Source organism: Natator depressus, chromosome 1 (genome assembly GCF_965152275.1).
Source record: "Natator depressus isolate rNatDep1 chromosome 1, rNatDep2.hap1, whole genome shotgun sequence".
Taxonomy (NCBI): Eukaryota; Metazoa; Chordata; order Testudines; family Cheloniidae; genus Natator; species Natator depressus.
This window is the reverse complement of record NC_134234.1, coordinates 11931195-11953254: the sequence shown is the minus strand read 5'-3', so window position 1 is coordinate 11953254 and position 22060 is coordinate 11931195. Positions and strand designations below refer to the sequence as shown.

The following is a 22060-nucleotide window of genomic DNA, read 5'->3' as shown; positions in this document are numbered from 1 at the left end:
GATTGCCTGTGAGAGGAAAGCATGGTGGCCTAATGGATAGAGCACTGGAGTGGGACTTGGGAGTCCTTGGTTCTGTTTCCACCTCTGCTGCTGAGTGACCTTGGGACAAGTCACATCCCCTTTCTGTGCCTCAGTTTTTTCCCTCTGTTAAATGGGGATGATGATACTGACTTCCTTTGTATAGTGCTTTGCAATGTACTGATGAAAAGTGCTATGTAAGAGCTAGGGGTTCTTATGTGTGAAATGGATTGGTGATGTCATTCCAGTTTGAAGTGATCAGAGGAGTCTTTGCAATAATTGGCCCCTGTGAACAATTCCCCCTCATCCCTGAGCGTCCCCTTGTGGCTGGGCACTCTGATGCTGTGATTACCATCCACTTACCCCATTGAGCCCCTTCAGACTCTACAACAGGCTCAATAATACCCCTCCTTGGGACCGTTGTTACCAACACATCGTGCAAACAATCTGTAAGAAAACTCCCCAAACATGGACCATTTATTGTCCCCAGTCCTTAAATTCCCACAGCATCTGGGACATCAGTGTAGCATATACCACAGTCTGGCATCTTCCACGACATCCATGCTCTTCTTTGGTCCTCACCTGTCCTTTTGCCTGGACAGTTACTGCAGCCCTTCCAGATGGAGTGTAGCCCTGCTCTTCCCAGCAGGCCCTTCCCCAGCTTCTCTGCTGGGAGTTCATCCTCACCAGGGGACCACTCATCATTCCCTCAGTTCCATTAACCTCTCATCTCAGAAGGGTTGTCAGCTGGGCCTGCTCCCCTGGCCCTCAGTTCTGTCTGGTTCCAATGTGCAGACATCAGTGGGTAAGCCCCCCTGATACTCCCCTGCCTTCAGCGCTATCTAACCCTTGGCCCCAACTTGGAAGTCAGGAGGCACCTCCCTCTGCTGCTGCCTTGAGCCTTATCCAGTTTGGGGAAGTTAGCCAGCAAACCACTCACTCACTCACTCGCACGCCTGCCCAGAACCTCCGACAGCCTCCTTCAGGGGCCTTTTCCCTCTCTATTCCTGGCTTCCAAGGTCAGAAGGGATCATTGGGATCATCTAGTCTGACCTCCTGTATAACACAGGCCATAGAGTTTCCCCAAAATAATTCCTAGAGCAAAGCTTTTAGAAAAACATCCAGTCTTGATCTAAAAATTGCCAGTGATGGAGAATCCACCATGACCCTTGGTAAATCGTTCTAATTACCCTCCCTGTTAAAAAATGTACATCTTATTTCCACTCTTAATTTATCTAGCTTCAATTTCCAGCCATTGGAGCGTGTTATACCTTTCTCTGCCAGATTGGAGAGCCCATTAGTAAATATTTGTTTCCCATGTAGGTAATCAAGTCACCCCTTAACCTACTTTTCTTTTGCTAACGAGCAGGATACACTACGACTGTACATATCTCTTTAAGCAATCCTACAGCTCAGTGTAACATTTATTTACGTTGGAATGTCTCAATTTTTTTGTCAGCAGTATTGCCAACCCCAAATATTCAAAAATAATGAGTCAGCCCCCCCCCCATCACAAGATTATCTTAAAAATCAAGAGATGCTAGATATGTTATAGGTAGTTTGCTTAGAACTACCTATAACATATCTAACCCATGCCAGAAACATGCTTCACGCATCTAAATGCCAGTAACATTCTTAGAACCATCTAATCTTGCCCAAAACATACTTAAACAGCTATTAATAAGTTATTAACCCTTTATAAAACCATTTACAAATGAAGTCTTAATGGAGCCTGTATTTTAAAAAGGTAACGTGTAAAGTCCAAGGCTTATGTCTCTGGTTGAACCAGTGAAGATCTGTTTCTTGCACAGCAGCCAAAAATGTGTTTTTTGACTTCTCTCCACCTGTTTGATTTATTAATGAGATCCCTTTTGTACTTGCAGTGACAGCCCACGTTTAAGGTTTCCATCTCTAGAAGTCTTGTTGCTGGATGACAATGATCTTTCTCACCCGAGCATCTTTGTAAGCCTGGCTAATCTCCGCAGGTAAGGAAACCATCCTGCTGCAGATGTTTCTGACTTCTCTTGGCACATGGCCCGTCTCTGCTCGCTGCCCTTAGCAACACATTGAAACTTAAAAATAAATGAGTCTTTGTAACTCATTTAGGGTATTTTCCTTTCCGCTTTGTCCCATCTTGGGAACTGTAGGTCAAATGAAAACAGCAGCAAAGTGACAATGACCCCCTGGCTGCCCTAAAATAAATGGGTGGGAAGTAATTCGGAATCATGCCAAATGCTTTTGCTCATGTCCCAAGGCTCAGATAGACCCAGTAGGTTATTTCAGTTCAGCTGAGTTACGGAAGCCAGTGGGAAAAGTCCCTTTGATTTATTATCAGTATTAGCTATTCATACAGCCCACTGGTGGTTTGCGCTGCATTTTAGAGGCGTCTGAATCGAGATCAGTAGGTGGAGAATCAGGCCCCAAACTCTCGCCAAGAGGGAGCCACCTGCTGCAATAGAATCATGAACACAGTGGTGTGGTCTTTACACATGCGGTGTGTTATAGAACAATAGGATTTGAGAAGGTTTTAAAAAAAAAAAAAAAGGATATGTTTTGCTTTGATATTTTAGAGACTAAACATTTTGATTTTTTGCTTCAAAATGACTTTTTGTTTCCAACTTTCCTTTAGTTTTATCTTTTTTAAAAAAAGCAAAACCCTTAAACCACGGTCAAGATTGAAAGGTTTGGTTTTGAAGGGTTTGAAATGAAACGTTCGGTTAGACCTGAAGCAGTTTTTCCCCCTTTTTTATTTGCTTCAAATTTGAAAAAATGTTTTTGGTTCAACCTGAAATAATTTTTTTCAATTTTTCGGAATTGCCATCAACCTGAAAACTCTCCCAGCTTTCGTCAGGAGTGTGTGAACAAGCCACGGGGAACTGGCAGGAGAGCATTTTATAATAATACCCTGCACTTCTATCACACTGAATGATCTGAAAGCCCTTTGTAAACATTCACGAGTCAGACACCACAGCACCCTGTGAGTTGGCTAAGTGTTGTTATCCCCATTTTACAGGAAGGGAAACTGAGTCACAAAGCGGTGAAGTGTCTCATGCAAGATCACTCAGGCAGTCAGTGGCAGAGTTGGGACTAGAATATAGCCACTGTGGGAAGATACTGGGCTAGATAGACCTTTGGTCTGACCCTGTATGGCCATTCTTATGTTCTCCTCTGATTTCTAGTGCTGACATTAATCACTAGATTGTATTTTTTTGCAAGCATTTTGGAACTGTAAGTGGCCTGGAGGTGGTGGTTTGGTCTGAATTCAAAGAGAGGCTCTATATGTTATTGTTCTTCCTCAGTGTAGACTTCCTGTAGTAGAATTTCATACTGTCTGTGAAGTTCTGAAGAGAGGAGGACGGACAGACTGGGTGGGGACATGGGACTAGGTATCAGGAGCCCTTGATTTTGTTTCTGTTTCTTCAACAAATTTCCTTTGTGACCCTGAACCAGTCAGTTAATCTCTCTGGGCCTCAGCTTCCCCATCTGTCAGCTGGGGATAACCATGCTTTCCTTCCACACAGGTTAACTTCATCAATGATTTTTAGCTGCTGTGGAGGTACAAAGCGTCGTTCTGTTCTTACAGCAGGATCCCACTTACCCAAACCCCAGGATCAGCACCTCCTGCTTTAACCAACTGCCAGCTTGTCTTCCTGTCTGTTAGAGCCCAGATAACTAAGCAAACCTGGGGTCACTCAGGCTACAGAGCCCAATCCTGCAAGACGCTGAGTCTTTCCTGTGAGCTGAGAACTCCCATCGGCTTCCATGGGAGGGAAGGACCCTCAGCACCTTACTCGAGCAGGCCTGTGATTGTTACCTTAGCGTATTGCAGCATAGAGGAAGATCTGAGGGAGAAGCAGCTCTCTCTGAAATCTTCCTGTTGCGTTGTTATGGAGAAGTACAGCGTCCACAGAGGTTCAGGCACGGTTTCCCACTCCGGGTGCTAGTAACAGGGCTTTGTTGCATATTGTGCAATGGTACCTTTCATTAGGCTTCACGGTCACTTCCTCTTCTGATCAGCCTGAAGCAGTTAAATCTGGACAAGAATGGGATTACGGAGGTCCCTTACCTGCATCAAATGGAGAATTCCCAGTTCTCCCTCCACCCACCATCGGCAAAGATGGGCACCAAGGCAGAGTCATACAGCTTTCCGCCTAGATTTGGACAGAAGCATGAGCAGCTGCTGCAAGCTGGGGCAGGGTTGCAAGGCCAGCTGGTGACGGAGAAAGAGCAACTAGAATACTTAATTTTACAAAACAACCAGGATCCAGACAGGACAGGTAACAGCGCTGCCTTTCATTCCCGGCTCTCAGGGCCTGCTCCTGTTCCTGTTGAAATCAGTGGGAACGTTGCCATTGATTTTAGTGGGAGAAGGATCAGGTTTCTTAATCCATGGCTGAGCCTTTCCAGAACCATGTATCAGAGAGACTGCATGCCATGATTAAAACAGCAATACTGTGGAGGATAACGTGTGTGTGTGTTATGGGGGGTGGGGGAGTGGGTGGAGGAGACAGGTAACTCAGAGAGTGCCGTTCATTATGAGGTCAGACAAGGTGATCTTAATGGTCCCTTCTGGCCTTAAACATCTATATGGGGTGAAATCCTGGCCCCATGGAAATCAACAGCAAAACTCCCATTGACTTCAGTGGGGCCAGGATCATAGGCGCCAACTTTTCCCAGCGCCGGTGGGTGCTCGATCTCCCCCCCTCCTGGCCCACCCCGACTCCACCCCTGCCCCGCCCCCTCCCCTGCCCTGCCCTCATTCCAACCCCTTCCCCAAAGTCCCTGCCCCAACTCTGCTCCCTCCCTGCCCCTATTGGACTCCTTCCCCAAATTCCCGTCCTGGCCCTGGCCCTGCCCCTTCCCCAAGCGTGCCGCGTTTCCCCTCCTCCCCCCTCCCTCCCAGCACTTCCCAATGTGAAACAGCTGTTTTGCAGCGGCAAGCGCTGGGAGGGAGGGGGGAGGAGGGGAAACGCGGCACGCTCGGGGAAGAGGCGGGGCCAGGATGGGGATTTGGGGAAGTGCTGGGAGCTAGGGGGAGAAGCGGGGACGCGGTGCGCTCAGGGGAGGAGGCGGAGCTGAGCTGGGGCCGGGGAGCTTGGCTGCTGGTGGGTGCAGAGCACCTACCAATTTTTCCCCGTGGGTGCTCCAGCCCCAGAGCACTCACGGAGTCGGCGTCTATGGCCAGGATTTCACCTGTGGATTACAGTGCAACCAACATGCCCAGTATGTTGAGGCCCTCATCCTGCGCCCTTGACATCCATGGATGTTTCGCCAGTCGGCCGTGAACAGTACTAGTTGCTATACGTGTTGGCAGACTCAGCCAGAGGCTTTGTTCACCATGAAGACGGTCTCTTCCAGGCTCAGACCGACACTGCATGTATGCTTCCGATTCCCCTAATTACGGGATGGGCCAACACAAAACACAGCTCCATTATGATTTATTTATCAATTATATTATCACAGTAGAACAAAAAGATGGTCCTGCCCCAAAGAGCTGACCAGCTAAGTCCCATGCAGTTGTATTTAGAAGCCCATGATTTGTTTGTGTTTTATTACAGAGGTCGTTGTCACTTCTGTCTCTCGAGAACCACCATTGCTGGTAAGAACTGTCTGCTGGCTTATAGAATCATAGTACTGGAAGGGACCCCAAGAGGTCACCTAGTCCAGTCCCCTGCACTCATGGCAGGACTAAGTATTATCAAGACCATTCCTGACAAGGGTTTGTCTAACCGCTCTTCAAACTCTCCAATGAGATTATGGTATAGGATGTGCATTCCAAAGTTCTCCTCCTCTTCGGGTTCTTCTCTTTAGGAGCATTAGCCTCTTTCTGCCTTATTCTTTAGAAACCCTTCTGGGAATGCCAAGGCCTTAGCAGCCGGAATGATTTATGATCAATCACTTGCCATAACCTGGAGTCTTGTGCAGCTAATTTTCACATACCCTGTGAAGGTTTCAGCTCTTCAATCTGCGGTGTGCGTTTAAACTAAAGCTGTATACCATGTTGCTGTGTGGTGCTCCCCACACAGAGTGGAAGTGCGTTCTAACGGTTTCGGGGTCAGGCCGACAGGAGTCCAGAGTTCTGTCCCACCACTGCCAGTTTCTTACTCTGGGATCATGGTCAGGTGACATAGGCCATAATTTGGCAATTGGGTGCCTGAAGTTAGGCTCTGAAATCCGTATTTAGGCACTTAAATAAGTGGCCAGATTTTCAGAGATGCTAAGCACCTACACCTCAGCTTCGCTCTCTCTCGGTTTATATCTGTGCTTCAAGCGAGGGGTGAAATTCCCATCTGGAGAAGACATACCCGCGCTAGCTCTGATCAAGCGAGCGCGCTAAAAAGAATGTAGCTGCGGTGGTGTGAGCAGTGGGAGGGGCTAGCTGCCCTGCGTACATACCTAGCATCACAGACAGGTATGTATGTGGGATGGCTAGCCCTTCCTGCCACTCGCAGTGCTGCTATGTTTTGCATGCTAGCTCACTTAGAAGCATGTGTGCACGCACACCCGGAGGAGAGAAAGTAGTTCTGATTCCATCCAGTAGGGGGCAGTTCATTACCCATTTCAAATATTAAACAACAAAGTTTGATGTATTTAAAAATTCTAGAAAATTCCACGCAGAACTCCAGCATTAATGCAACACACAAAAGCAAGTTCTCTCAAGGCTCCCTGGCTCTGATGGATTAGTCTTCATTTAAAGCAGATTTAATGCACATTTCTGTTGCTGTTTAAATAACACATTTGGTCCTATGAACTATCCCAGTGGGAGCATTTTCTGAGGAAGACTCTGTTCATTTCTACTACTCCCAGTGCCTTGCATGCAAAGGTCTCAATGGACTTTACAAACACACAGCGGTGAGTGAGGGGAAAAAAGGTAGGGTTGTCACCAAACTGGTTGTGCCATTCACTGGTTGGGGTGGATTTTCCTAAAATGATCATTCCACTCTCCTTTCAGGCAAGCTCTCATCAATGGTGATAAAATATTGAATCATAGAATATCAGGGTTAGAAGGGATCTCAGGAGGTCATCTAGTCCAACCCCCTGCTCAAAGCAGGACCAATCCCCAGTTTTTGCCCCAGATCCCTAAATGGCCCCCTCAGGGATTGAACTCACAACCCTGGGTTTAGCAGGCCAATGCTCAAACCACTGAGCTATCCCTCACCCCCTGAGGAGGGTGACCCATCACCATTAGACTTCAGAGTTAACACCCCCTTGAGACTGAGAAGGGTCTGTGATGGGGTGTTCACCCTGCAGCAGCACTGAAGGGGTTCAGGTGGCTCAGAAGGGCCCAATTAACCTTATAGGCAGCACCTGTGGGAGAGTCTGGCTTGACTGATAAGCTCTAATTGAGGTGCAGGAGCAGGCTGGGCTTGTGTAAAGCCATACGCTGAGAGCAGAAAGGGGCATCAGGAAGACTCTACAGTCGCTCTCTGGGCACAGAGAGGTAGTAGGAGACCCAGTGAGGAGCAAAAACCCTGGTATTCTGTCCCTGACGGAAGGGGTTTATCCCGAGGAGTTGTGGGGAGAAATAGCCTGTGGGAGGCAGAGGAGGAAAGAGCAGTGACGACTGATACTGTGCAGACCTTGGCTGCTGATTTTAGGGTCCCTGAGCTGGAACAGGTGTAGCAGGTGGGCTCGGTTTTCCTACCCGCGACTGGGGAAGTGGCACCGACTGGGAATTCTAGAACACTGCCTGAGATGGCCCATGGGCAGATTGTCTGGTGGGACTTGGCTCCCCTGGAAGGGGAAAACTGTATCGTGACATAGCCGGAGGGCTGAGTTACAGAGAGCGCCCCGAGTCTTGCAGAGCCTGTGGGGCGAGCGAATGACAGACAGAAGGGGGCACCAATCCAGGCAAGAGCTAATCCCCAGGCCTAGCCATGAGGAGGTGTCAGAGCAGGGAGTGAAACCCGTTACCGGGCCGTTCACATCTCTGATAGCTCTTGGTTTTCAGGCTACCTGTAGGCTCAAGCAGAGATCACAGCAGTGGTGTGTTTGGTTCCTATTTTGAAGGTTTTCATTAAAACTATAAGGTTAGAGTTTTAATTTATTTAAATGAATGCTTAGATTCTGGAGCATAAAATGCAATGAGCGGGGGAAAGTACCAGCTGGTTGTGCTGCCTGGAGCCAGGCCAATGTGAACACTGTAGATAGAATAATGGCAACACACCTGACCTGTTACAAATGGGGAAACTGAGGCATAGAGCGGTTAAGTGATTTGCACAAGATCTTGCATTGAGTCAGTGGCAGGCCTGGGGATGGAACCCAGGAGTCCTGAGGCCTAGTCCTTGGTGTTAACCATTAGGCTTCATGCATTATCTTTTACTTGGTTTCATTCCATGAGTACTTTGCTGATCTGCAGTGAGTGTGGATTTTTTATGGTAATTGGACTGGATTTAGATGTGACCATGTCCTGGAGATCCCCCTGTGACAGCTCTCTCTCTCTCTCACCATTCTCCCTTGCTCTGTAAGGATGTTTTCGTGGAGGGAAATGACCGTTCATGTCTCGCCGACTCTGGGACTCTCCCTGCCAGTTTCAGGAACACCTTGATCCAGGAGTTTACACCCCCCCTTCCGGAACTGCGCTATCTGAGCCTGGCCAACAACAAGGTGAGTCAGCCCATGTGGTTACAGGCTGGTGCTTTCCGTAGTAGTCAGGGCGAAATCTGGGCCTGTCAGGAGACAGGGGAGCCATTATTGTGCTGCTACGTGCAACCCGTTGGTATGCTTTCTTGAGGGAACCGGAAATACACTCACCACGGAGACTTCCTGTGGCCAGGCGTGTTCTGCTGTACCATGAGATTGTAAGAAACTTAGAAACCTCTGTCCCCTTGTTCTGTCCTAGACACTTGCTGTCCCCTCAGTGACTCCACTCCTGGCCTGGGAGGCTCTAGGATTGAGGCTGTAGAAGGCACTGGGACGCAGAGGTAGGGCCTAGGGCATTGCACCAGCGTCAGGAGCTGGAGGCACTGTGCTTGCCTCTGGGTGTACTGGCGCAGCCCAGGTAGGAGTGGTCATTGCTGCACCTTTGAAATCAGTAGGCTCCAGTTGCTGACTGCAAGTCGGTGCAGAAGGGCGGGCGCAGAGCCTGCCCCTGCCCTGCCTCCTCTGAAGCTCCTGGCACTCTCTGTGCTCGGAGAGTGGGATTGGGTTGTGCCAGTGCGTGGGTGCAGTGGAGGGTACCTTCTCCTCCTCCTCACACCCCCACGCACAGTCAGCTGTAGTAACAGAGCAGTACTAAGACACTTGAGCGCTAGGAGTGGTAGAGTAATCCAATCTAGCCCTCTCTCTCGCCTGGCTGCTACCTGAGTGCTGGGTCTTCCTGGTCAGACTGCAGTATGGCTGATGCTCACAGAGAATCTGCCTGGGGAAAGCTAGATGTAAATGGAATTGTTGTTCATCTTGTTATAAATTATGATTGCAGATACACCCTCGTCTTTGCTATGGAGGTGTGGCTCATTGAGACTACACTTCCCAGCATGCATTATTCCATGCTGATTCAAGCTACTGGACTGCATGTCCATGTGAGAGATGAGGGTGGCTGCACCCCAGCCCTGCTGTCAGTGTTTACTCGGGAAGAACACAAGCTTTGCCCCTCAGAGAGCGTACCTGGCCCTTACATGGTGCTTTCCATCCATAGATCTCCAAGCACTTTACAAAGGAGAGCAGAACCATCATCCCTGTTTTGCAGATGGGGAAACTGAGGCACAGAGCTGTGAAGTGACTTTCCTAACGTCACCCAGTGGCGGAGCTGGGAATAGAACCCAGGGTCTCCTCAGTCCCAGGGCCGTGCTCTACCCACTAGACAGCACAGTCCTCTCTGTCCCCAGACTGCTGCCTCGGGGATTCAGCCCATCGGGTACCTTTATGATGACAGTAAAATCTGAGTCCAAGAGAGTGCCCCAGCGCAGGCAAGCAGGGAGTGCTGTGGCTTTGTATTTTATCTTGCAGATCAAAAATGAGGAGGACCTGCTAGCCGTGGCGCTCTTTCCCTCTTTGACGGAGCTGACATTCCATAGCAACCCCCTGACCACCCTCAGGAGCGGTACGGGACCAGCCAGGATCCCTGAGGGGTCTGGCCCTTTAAGAAGAAGGGAAACCCGCAGGGCCAGCTCCTGCTCCCCTGGAGTCAGTAACAAAACTCCCCTTGAGGTGCAGGATCCATCCACTGCTCCCCGGTGCTGCTCATTTTGAAAAGGGGCTATTTCCACGCATTGCCTCGGTTTTGCTGCTCCAGCGCCTGTTGTTCTGACAGCTGGCCGGACACAGGAGTTGAGGTGTTAGAGCTGCTGTTACTTTAAACCGCTGGCTGCCTGCTCAGGTCTGGGAGAAATCCCGCTGGCCTTGGCCTCCATGACATCTCCAGGGCAATTCGCAGGTTCTCAGTGTCCTGGGCCAGGGATGTGTCTCTTGGGAAGGGTTGGGCCTGTTACAGCCCTTGTGCTCTCCTGGACACTGCTTCTGTAGCTTTAAGCCACTCCAAAGTCTGCGGGGAGGAGGCAAGGCCTAGCCTATGCCCACATACCGGCCAGGGGGAGCAAGCCCCATCACTCTAAATTGTGCGGAGCTGGAGCTTAAGGGAGTTAGGTGCACGACTCCACTGAGTTTCTGGGAGTTAGGTTCCCAACTCCTTGAGGTTGCTATGATTAGAGCTCCGGTCTCCTGAGTCCCATTACAGTGACCAATCAGCTGCCTCTTGGTGATAGACCAGTGAGGACTGGGACAGATCCATCCCCAGCTGCTGCGTCTCACCGTGGCTCAGTGGAGCTATGCCGGTTTACACCAGCTGAGGATCTGCCCCAGTGCTTTTACAGATTAAAGCTTCAATCCAGCAGCAACCGCTGGAAGCCAGAGGAGGTGCTGGCTCATTGTCTCACTGCATGAGTCAGTCCAGCCCCTGCTAGCCCAGAGAGCCTTGTCTTGGAACTGAGCAAAACGCGGGATCTAGAAGAGAGCTTGCTTTCTGCTTCTAGAGCGCCAGGACAGATACAGCTGATTTTAATGCAGTCTCCTTGTTTGGCAGGTGATCCACCTTTGCTAACCAGTTTCCTTCAGCACAGACTAGGGATTAAGCTAATTAGAAGAAAGATTTCAAAACTGGAGAAACCACACATCTTCATTCCAGTCAAGGCTAATAGGAAGGTATGAATGGATCAGCGTGGTAAACACAACCTTGAGCCCAGTGAAGTCAGTGGTAAACTCTCATTGACTTGCATGATTCTGACCGCTCCTGGCTCCTAGCACCTGGCTGACCCGACATTTCTAATCACTAGACAGTCTGCAGGGCGCTAGTCATGTTACATATTCAAAGAACACGTACATGAAGAATGGTCCAATTATTGTTGCCTCCCCAGTGGTACATCTGATCCATGTCCAACTCTTAACAGCGTAGGAGGAGTTCACATCAGCCCAAACCAAGTACTGCAGCAAAACGTTGCAGTACTGACAGAATTGTGCTTCTCTCTGGCAGAAAGCTCGAACTGCATGTTGTTCTGGGCGGTGGAGCGACAATCCTCACCCACCAACCACTAACGAGATGGTTTGAAGTTGCACATTAGCTGTTCGTTCATTCCAAAGTATAGTCAAGATATCGATATCAATCAGCACAGAGAAATATGACAGGCTCCTAGCCCTGGCAATTTTACAACCCAAAGAGTTTACAGTCTAAATAACATACAGTCCGTATCATGGCCCCAGTTTAACAGAGCACTAAAGCACATGCTTAATTTTAAGCTGGTGCGGAATTCCAGCTCTATTAAGCACTGCAACTGCGTAATGTGACTTTCAGTATAATTACATGGGGCCCCTCCATGTAGTGAACCCCGCAGAGCATGCGGGACTCGACCCTCAAGTGAGAGGGCTTTGGAGGAGCATAGACGTCCCCATCCCATGGATCCAGGGGATCCGTAGATATGGGCACCCCCTGATATATGGAGGCAGGAGCTGCTCTGCATGAATGACTGCTGCTCTGCTGGCTCCTTTCCTCCTGGCACATGCTTCATAGATTTGAAAGCCAGAAGGGACCCTTATGATCACATAGTTTCACCTTGCGTGTAATGGAGGCCACAGACTTTCTCCCAGTGATTCCTGCTCTGTGGCTCCAGCAGGGTCTGAGCTGCCACTGGCAAAGTCTTCCTGTGGCTGCTCAGTAGAAGGTGGGGGGCTTACAGGAGTTAAGGATGCATCAAGCATGATTTACTCCTGCCTGCATTTCTTGCAATAATGAATAAACTTCCCCTGGATGTCCAGCCAGGGCTGCTTCACCCTGAGATTTGCGCTGTCCAGCAAGTGCATCCCTAGGGTGTTGACTGAAGACAAGTTGCTTCCCAGACCGTGGCAGAGCCTAGCACATTCCTGACACTCGGCTCTCACAACCTGGCCTGGAAGCTGTGGAATAAAAACATTCCCATGACAATGGCAATTAAATTCTGTTGTGGCTGAGCGAAGGTATAACATGGATTGCTCTGGTCTTTGGGAATGTGGCTAAACTATTATAACCAGCTTAAAAATGGATCAAGGTGCAGAGAAGGGCTACTAGGATGATCTGAGGAATGGAAAACCTACCTTATGAGTGGAAACTTAAGGAACTTGGCTTATTTAACATAACAAAGAGAAGGCTGAGGAGAGAGTTGATCCCTCTCTATAAATACACCAGAGGGATAAATACCAGGGAGGGAGAGGACTTATTGAAGTTAAGCGACAATGTTGGCACAAGAACTAATGGATATAAACAAGAAGTTTAGGCTTGAAATTAGGCAAAGGTTTCTAACCATCAGAGGCGGTGAAGTTCTGGGACAACCTTCCAAGGGAAGCAGAGGGGGCAAAAAACCAAACTGGCTTCAAGACTGAGCTTGATCAATTTATGGAGGGATGGTGTGAGGAGACTGCCTACACTGGTGTGTGGCCCATTGGTGACTGCTAGTTGCAAAAATTCCCAACAGCCGGTGGTGGGACACTACATGGGGAGGGCTCTGAGTTACTACAAGAATTTCTTCCCAGGTGTGTGGCTGGTGGGTCTTGCCCACATGCTCAGGGTCTAACTAACTGATTGCCATATTTGAAGTCAGGAAGGAATTTCCCCCCAGGTCAGATTGGCAGAGACCCTGGCAGGTTTTCGCCTTCCTCTGCAGCATGGGGCCTGGGTTACTTGCAGGTATAAACTAGTGTAAATGGTGAGTTCTCTGTAACTTGAAGTCTTTAAATCATGATTTGAGGACTTCAGTAACTCAGCCAGAGGTTAGGGGTCTATTGCAGGAGTGGGTGGGTGAGGTTCTGTGGCCTGCAATGTGCAGGAGGTCAGACTAGATTATTACAATGGTCCCTTCTGGCCTTAAAGTATATGAGTCATAGCTGGATGCTGATATTGGCTGTGTCTGCATTCAGGCCCTACCTACACACACCGTTTATTTAGAAATGCCACCGTCCCTTCCAGCATGGGTCAGAAGTCCTATAGGGTGCTCAGTATTTGTCAGGGCTCAGAGAACTCTGGAGGTTCAGCCTTTACTTCTCTTCCAGGTAACATCACACATCCCAAAGGTTCCAAAGCAGCCGCTGATGCTAGAAGCTCCTCTTGAGTCCTCCTTTTGGAAACTCTGGTCGGATACAGAAGGGGGTAAACTAGAGGAGTCTGAGGAAGGATCACATAGGTTGAGCCTGTCTGATCCTCTTCCGCCGATCAGACCATCATCAGCGCAGCAGCACCAGGAGCCTTATGATGACGCCAAAATGCTTGGTAGCCATAGGGAGGTGCCAGAGAAAGAGAAATGTGATTCCAAGCTTGGCCCTGACAGCGCTGGAGATGACATTGAATTATTCTTCCTGACTCAGGTGTGTGAGCATGTACCGTGTGTGTCTGCCTAGTATTAAACCAGCCTCACTTGTGAATTCATGAGGGAGGTATCCAGCTTTCGAGAGCCAAAGGCTAGTCCAGACATGCTCAGATGGTGGAAATGACCTTTGTTTTCTAAAAGAAGAAAGCATGGCATGCATGTAACTGAAGGTGGTGAGTCATAATTCTCCATTTACAAGCCAGCTGGAAATAGAAAGCCCAGCAGGAACAAGTACAACTACATGCCCAGCTGTAGTGTTAGAGGAAACCAAAAATCAATTCTCTGCTTTCCTGGTCATGCTTGCATTTACAAAGGTAACATGGTTGCAGGTGGACTAGATGGTTAGGCGCTTGGTAACTGACTATAGAACCTAGCCCTTGCAGTTACTGGTTCAAATCCAGCCCATGTCATCAAAAATCATTAACGTCTAGTGGCTCTTTACTGATGTGTCTGAAACAAGTTGGTTGTTGCTTTTCTGTTCCCACTGGGAAAGTGACCACATCACAAAAGCCATTGGCACCAATCGATTCCCTTATTAGAAGCCTCAGTAGAGGTGACCACATTCAAGGGACTACTTGTGCATGGAAACTGAATTCCCACCTCTCCTCTTGAGGTGTTGGTCCAGATCCAGACTGAGGTGCATTGGCTGGGCAGAATGGTGAAGTTCTTGTTAGTTAGTTCGATTGCAGTAACACCTACAGGCCCTAATTGTGCTCAGCCCTGTATACACATCGCACACGTACAAAACCGTCCCCAACCAAAGAGCTTCCGATCTCTGTAGGCCACTTCCTATTTTGCACCTGGCCTAGGGATAGTGGTCTAGTGGTGAGAGCAGGGTGCCAAGCACCAGCACTGCTGACTTCTGTTCCCAGCATTTCTAGTGACTCTCTGTGTGACAATGAGCAAACTCCCTGTTGGTCTTCGGTCTGGTCTGCACCAGGATTTTTCTGATCTGGAAACAATCCCGTAGACAGGGCTGAGATGAGCTCAGGTGTCATTACTACCTGGTGTTTAACCTTAAGGTTGGATTGTGGTAAGAACAACTAAGCAGGTCTTAGCCTTGTCTGAAAAATCCCAGCTTAGCAGGGATAATATAGGCTTCTCCAGCGGGGTTGCAGGTAAATTAACGCTTGGAGTGTGTTATGATATTAGATGCTATACTTTAATTATTAGATATTATTATTACAATGCATTCAATTAGGAAATCTCGATGCATCAAATTTGGATGTTTAGAGGCCATTTTTACCCTCACTTAAGCCCGAGTAGCCCCGAGGGGCTATGCAGTTGCAGTTGATGTAGCTGGTAGAATTCGGCTCTGAGAGATCTGCGTCCGATCTAGAGTTTGGGTGGGGTAAAGGCAGGTCTTTGGTGACTTGCTTTGCAATGAAAAGTGCCTGTTGTAAATCCTTTCCCCCGGATGTCTGAAGCTGGATCATGCGGATGACATCCCCAGCTCCATTTGGAGACATGAACTGGAGGAAAGACAAGGGAAAAGGAAACACAAGCGCAAGACATTGGGCAGCTGCATGTATATTCCCATGAAATATAAAGGCTATGAAGAATTTCTCCATGTGAAAACTGACCCTGAGTTCATTGAGCCAGTGGGTAAGTCCAGAAAGCTGATTTCTCTTGCTCAGAAATGCTTGTTCTGCAGATCAGACGAGCTGGTCGGAAAGGTCCCTTCTGACCTTAAAACCTCTGAATCTGAACCTGCCGTTGACCTTTAGGTTAGCAGGTGTAACTCGGAATCTGAACAGTCAGTGGAAAGAACCATGTTCCTGAAGTGCCTCTCTTTGCCTCTGAGCAATGTTGGTGTTAAACTGGTGCCTTCGGAGTTTTCCACAATAAGGGTAATGTTCACCTCTGGGCAGGGGGCCAATACATGGTCTTTGTGTCACGTAAGTCCCTCTCGGCCCTATGAGGCTGGCCCTGATGCAGGGGTGCATTCTGGGTAAGTGGAGTGAACCAGATCATCCTTTGGCCTGGAATCTTATGCATCTCTTTGCTCTGAAAGGCCGTTTCCTTGGGGTAGTTGGGTACGATTCAGTCTGTCAGCTTCTGAGCCACCCAAGTATGAAAAGACAGCAGTTAGTGCTGGCAGAGCTAGATAGGGCCCTGTGCTGGTGCAGGGTCTGCCCTTTCATACCTCAGTCTGAGACCCTGGCCACGTGGAGCCACTGAAGAACCCATGACCCATTTTGCAAGCAGAGGGGCATTAGCCTCGGTGTCCTGGCTAAATTCCTGCTCCCCAGGTTCCCCTGCGCTTTCAGCTGGCTGGTATCCTCCACTTCCTGTGAAAAATCCTGTTCTCCTCCAGGCTGGGCTGACTGCGGTTCTGATCCATGCAAGTGAAGTATTTGTTCATTGCCAACTGCACGCTGAGCTGGGTGTCTGACTGGCATGTCCGAGCTGAAGCCCCTGTCTCAGTTTGTTTGTCATGTGCCAGTGAACAGCGGAAGAAATGGTCTGTATTCTTCCCAGCCCAGCCAGGTCTCCAGTGGCTGCCTTGACCCTGTGCCGCACTGCAGGCTACAAAGCAATTGGAGCAATGCTATTTTCTCATTGGCTAGCCAAAGCTGAGATCCAGCTTGCCCTTGGGAATGTTACCCTTGTGAACAATCATTCTCTAGCCTGTGTTGAACCTGGTGTATAGTGTGGATTTTAAATAGGGGCCGAGTCCTACTCCACAATGGGCCGTCTTTTAGTGGTGAATGAGGTGTATAGTCCTCCAGTGTCTTGCGTACATAGTTTGTAGATCCATTGGTTAATGGCAGTGTGATGAGGGGGGATTTGATAGCTGCTTTCAACTACCTGAAAGGGGGTTCCAAAGAGGATGGATCTAGACTGTTCTCAGTGGTAGCAGATGACAGAACGAGGAGCAATGGTCTCAAGTTGCAGTGGGGGAGGTTTAGAATGGATATTAGGAAAAACTTTTTCACTAGGAGGGTGGTGAAGCACTGGAATGCGTTACCTAGGGAGGTGGTGGAATCTCCTTCCTTTGAGGTTTTTAAGGTCAGGCTTGACAAAGCCCTGGCTGGGATGATTTAGTTGGGGATCGGTCCTGCTTTGAGCAGGGGTTGGACTAGATGACCTCCTGAGGTCCCTTCCAACCCTGATATTCTATGATTTATGATGAAAGCAGCTAAAGATGATTTCTTATCTGATTAATATGGGAAGGCTTTTTGAAGAGGTCTGTAAGTGCTAAGTGTTACTGTAATTGTCAGCCGCAGCAGGGGGTTTCCTCAGACACACCTATTTCCTTTTGTTCCTAGGAATGCAGCAAAACGTCCAGGCGCTGAGGCGTGCTCTGAAACAGCCCCTGGTGTATCGTGACTCGAAGGCGAGGCTTGACAGCATGCAGAAGCCGTATGTGCCCAGAAAAAAGAAGGTAAAACATTTAGGCTTTGATGGCAGAAAAGTTATTTTTGTTCTCTGTCTATATCTGGAACTGGGTCCAAGCCAGAACTTTAGATCCAACCCCTGCCAAACTGGGCTCAGAACTTGGTAATGGACTCGAATGGAAGCCCTAGATCTGAATGTCCCCCAGTCAGATCTGGGTCAGAATTTTGTATCCCTGAGTCATCTCTCATTAAATCCTTCACCTCTTTTCATGTCAGGCTCCAAAGTTTTGGCCCAGTGCTATCAGATTCCTTCTAGTCTAAGCAAGTGGGTCCCATCTCCTGATATGTCGCATGACAGGCTTCCGACGCTGGTACAATAAGCTTCCCTTATTCCTGAGTGAAGAGTTTCTGTTTAGGGCCCCAGCTATTGCTCATCCTTGCCTTTCACAGAATCATAGAATATCAGGGTTGGAAGGGACCTCAGGAAGTCATCTAGTCCAACCCCCTGCTCAAAGCAGGACCAATCCCCAACTAAATCATCCCAGCCAGGGCTTTGTCAAGCCTGATCTTAAAAACCTCTAAGGAAGGAGATTCCACCACCTCCCTAGGTAACCCATTCCAGTGCTTCACCACCCTCCTAATGAAAAAGTTTTTCCTAATAGCCAACCTTTCGTTGGATATTAGGACCATGGCATGCTCCAGACCCCCACCTTGCCATTACACGATCATTCCAAGCTTAATCATGGCGTGTTGTGTGCAGTTTGAATGGGAACTTTTGAGCATGGGCTCACCCCGCTTAATCTGGTACCTGGGCACAGTTGCCCAAAATGATTGGCAACCACTGGTCTATGGTTTAGTGAGGAACTGTCCATCTCCAAAATGTTGACAGTAGCCCACTAGGATGGGTCGATGCTATGGAGTAAATTCTTACATTGCAGTAGAATGATGTAAGAGCCACGCTACTCCGTAATTGCACATCACGCAGCATTTTAGGTACAAAGGACAGCTGAGAAACATGGACCTGATGTAGATTGGCACGTCTGAGACACGTCTATGACCAGCTTTGCTCAGGGCAAACTGAGCCGAGCGCTTAGAATGGATAGGCTGTGTTTCCAGTGAAAGCGCAGTGCGCCGAACATTGCAGGGCAGGGTAGGAGAATAGTGGAAGATGACCAGGGACATGGACCATCACACCTACTCGTCATTGTCTGCTTTCCTTTTAGCTGGGGAAGCCACCTGGCCCTCCGTCTCAAAAGACTAAAGCTGAGCTGCTGGAAGAAGTCTTCCTAGCCATGAGAGGCAACATGAACATCACAGAAGTTCCACTAGGTATTTTCCCCTCTGCATTTCTGCTCACTACTCTTCACTTGCATGCAAAGATTGTGATAGGACAGACCTGTGCAAATGTTGGAAACATCTGCATTGTGAAGTATTTGAAATTAAATGTGTGTGGTCCAGTGACTAAGGGCACTAGATTTGGAAGTCAAGTTACCTATGTTCCACCCGTGATTTTTTTGACAGTGACTTATGGATGACCTTGGAAATGTCCCTTCTCTGTGCCTCAGTTTCCCCATCCCTCTAGGAGGTGCTGAGTAGCCTGTACAAGTTGGGCAGCAAGCAGCATGTTATAGACTCAGACCCGCAACAACCAGGGCGCGCATGGTCCTCCGTGATGTGAACCAGGAACAAATCATGAACTGGACCCTGCTGCCATCTGTTTCCTCAAACTAAATGGAAAAATGGCTTCCTAAAGTGGAAAAGTACAAAACCAGAGAGTGTAGCTTCCGGGCTAACCGAGTACCTTCCGCTGCAGGTTAAACAGACCACTAACCAAGTGGAGGCACCGTGTTCAAATTTCCATTCTAAAGTCCATATTTTCAGGTTTTATAATAGAATAATCCTGAGAACAGGGGCCACAGCATCAAGCCCTGTAACTGACCTTCACCCCACTCCTGTACTGCAGTCAGCCCCATTTGACAGAGAAGGGAAACAGAGGCAAAGGGAAGTGACTTGTCCAAAGCCAGACGAGTTGGAGTTGACTCAAGAATGCCAGGGGCCTAATCCAATACCTAGGCCATTTAAACCTCTCTAGCTCCAGAGCAGAACCTTTCATCCCAAACTCTACTGTTTGTGCTCCCGACGCATCAAAACCTAGCGTGGGAAGAAGCAGTCCCGTTTGGAAGTAGTTTAGTGAGTAAGGTTCTCTAAACAAGGTAGCTGGAGTCCAGCTATCTATGGACTAAACCATTTTACTGTATGGACCCAATCTGTGCAGTCCCGGTTGCCTACAGTAGGAGCTGCGGCTGAGTTCAGAGCATGGGATCTGACCTGACAATGTTTTCTGTATCAGAAGTGGGAGGCAAGCAGTAAAGATCAAAGTCACAGTGAGATTTTAAAAGACCAATTCCAGGGGAAACATAGTGAGATCAAGTTTCTGATCTTCCCTAGTATCTGTTTTGCGAAAGAAGAAATCCAACCGGAAGGAGTATCAGGAGGCTCTGAGGTTGATGAAGGAATTCCACAAGAAGTACAAGGCTGCTTTGGCAACTTCCAAGGAGAGTGTGAATATCCCAGAGCCGGGGCAAAGCTCCACTCAGGAAACTTCTGTCAAGATCGAGGAAAGTAAACCAGACTCTCTGCCTCAGGATACGGATTTGGAGAAAAGCTCATCTCGTAAGAGGAGTTTAGTGACATTTGCTTTGTAAACTGGTCTGTGGAGAACAGGAGCTTCCTAACTTTTGCGTTTCTTTCTAGATATATTTTTGAGTTAGTTTTATAACGAGGTTAGTGCGATTTTCGGAGCGAGGGTTGAAAATGCAGCACAGTGAAAAGGTTTGTGTGTAACATGCCAGGACAATTGTTCTCACTTGAGTCCACATAGTTACAGCTGCAATCAGTGAAATAAACAAATAGCTCCCAAAACACCCGGTCAGTTATTGCCCTGCTGCTGCCACCAGCAAGGCGTCTGCCGCTATAACGTGGTTATTCGGAAGTAAGGAATCCAGCTGGCTAACGTGCTGCTCCAGGCGTGGACGGGGGCGAGTGTAGCAGAACTCCTTTCGTCACCCAGGGTGCCGTGCAGTGTCTGTAGATGGGTGACAACAAGGGTGGCTAAAGGCACTCGCCCGACACCAGCGACGGCTTCATGAAGTAGTGAAAACAGAGGGAAGGGCAACAAATGGAGCTGGTTTCACATGTTGCCATACTAACTTCAGCTCATCTTAGCAGAACATTCATTAACCCTGCCTGGTTAAATTTACATGGACGACGAGTTCTCTTCCATACCCCTCACACCTACTCCACATGGATTCCGGACCTAGGAAACTAACGCATTAAAGTACTTGTATTTCTAGCATAGATAAGCAAGGTGAGGATTCCACTCCACGTAACTGAATCATTCGGAGCTAGGAATAGGTAAGAACTCAAGACAAAATATTAAAACATTTTCTAAGCAAAATATACTCCAGCGCATGCATTTTTGCATGTGTTTTATGAGTCACACCTGTAGCATAACCCCACAATCAGGCACCTGCTTGGTGGTTGTGTATCGCAGTGGTGTCTTTCCCAGAGCAGCACGGGGGCTGGATTTGTGAAACATGTGAAGCTGATACACTCTCTTTGTTTCTAAGGCAAGTGCAGTAACTCAGGTGACTGCTGGAAGCTTATCCAGCGTTCAGCTTTTAAAACAAGTTACTAACCACTCACTCCTACCCTGCAAGACCAGCTGCTGCTGAGGTCACCTTGCTTGGAGTACAGCAATAGCCCAGAGAGATTTTAAAAAGTTCTACATGGCTCAGAATTGAGTTAGGAAAATAATGTGCGGGCTTAGTTGTATTTAAAATTAAAGCCCCTCCCCTCAACTCCAGAGGTGCGGTGGCAGGGCGAAGGAGCACCATTGTAACACCCGTTGCTACAGTGGCTGCGGAGTTGTTACAGACCCGGTTGCTCTACTCCGTGTGACGGCAGTTTGACTGTCTGAATGGGCTGTGTTCATGTTTGTACTGAAGTACTTCGTGCAGCACTCATCAATGCAAAGACTAATTTTCCTGTAAGAGGCAGATGTTTGACAAACAATCACAGGGCTTGGGGGGAAGTGACCTGGGAGGAATGATTAAAAGAACCAGTGTGGGCCAAATTCAGCCCTGAAGGGATTCCACGGTACTTGGGCTAATTTACCTAAACCAAATCTAAACCGGTGATAATGCTCAGCATGTGCAGTGGGGGAAGATGGTAAACCCCATGGAAGGGGGAAGATACTATTTTCGCTCGGCAAGCTGAGATGGCAAGACTGCATCCAGGGCTGGTGGCCACATTTTAAAGGGGATGTTGAAAAGTTGGAGAGGGCACAGAAGAGCCATTAAAATTGATTTGAGGTGTGGATGTGAGAGACTGAAAGAGCACCACCTGTTTCATTTATCAAAAAGAACAAGAGGGGAACTTAATCAGAGCATATAAACACCTTCAGAGAGAGGAGAGCAGCTACTAAGGGCTCTTCATTTAGCAGAGAAAGGTGTAACAACTCCCAGTGCCCCCCTGCAGCTTGAGAGCCCGAGAGAGAGAGAGAGAGAGAGAGAGAGAGAGAGAGAGAGTGTGTGTGTGTGTATATCTATCTATCTATCTGGGCCAGCAGGAGAAAGAAAACCTTGGCCCCTTTAAGGATTGCTCCCCTCACCTCCTTGTGGGCTGAGGGGGGGGGGTACTCTGGTGCTGGCTGGACAGAACATGACTGTTGGCTCCCTCAGTAGCAAGGGAAGGGTTTTGAAGCCTGCCACCATGCCTGGGGGCAGCATTCTGTAGAGATAAACTCCCCCCATGCTTGGGATCAGAGCACCAGGTTTCTGAACTTTTCTGGGAGGATGCTAGTTGCCCGTTACA

The 22060-nt window shown here is 48.5% G+C and overlaps 1 protein-coding gene across 5 annotated transcripts in view; it reads left to right on the top strand.

The window, feature by feature from the left end:
• The window catches only part of XRRA1 (X-ray radiation resistance associated 1), a 53297-nt gene that overhangs the window by 27577 nt on the left and 3660 nt on the right, over positions 1-22060 (top strand). Inside the window, exons 8-19 of one of the 5 annotated variants that reach the window (XR_012639830.1) lie at positions 1902-2003; positions 4036-4295; positions 5577-5617; positions 8488-8625; positions 9967-10060; positions 11039-11157; positions 13531-13842; positions 15272-15449; positions 17117-17232; positions 18409-18514; positions 19634-19858; positions 20539-20599. Coding sequence is in view for 2 of the 5 variants with exons in the window: in XM_074954700.1 (XP_074810801.1) it covers positions 1902-2003; positions 4036-4295; positions 5577-5617; positions 8488-8625; positions 9967-10060; positions 11039-11157; positions 13531-13842; positions 15272-15449; positions 17117-17232; positions 18409-18514; positions 19634-19858 (1691 nt within the window). In the remaining 3 variants the exon portion in view is untranslated. Of the gene's footprint in view, positions 1-1901; positions 2004-4035; positions 4296-5576; positions 5618-8487; positions 8626-9966; positions 10061-11038; positions 11158-13530; positions 13843-15271; positions 15450-17116; positions 17233-18408; positions 18515-19633; positions 20600-22060 lie in introns of all 5 variants that reach the window. The other 4 variants (XR_012639828.1, XM_074954700.1, XM_074954715.1 and 1 more) reach the window with 4 other exon arrangements.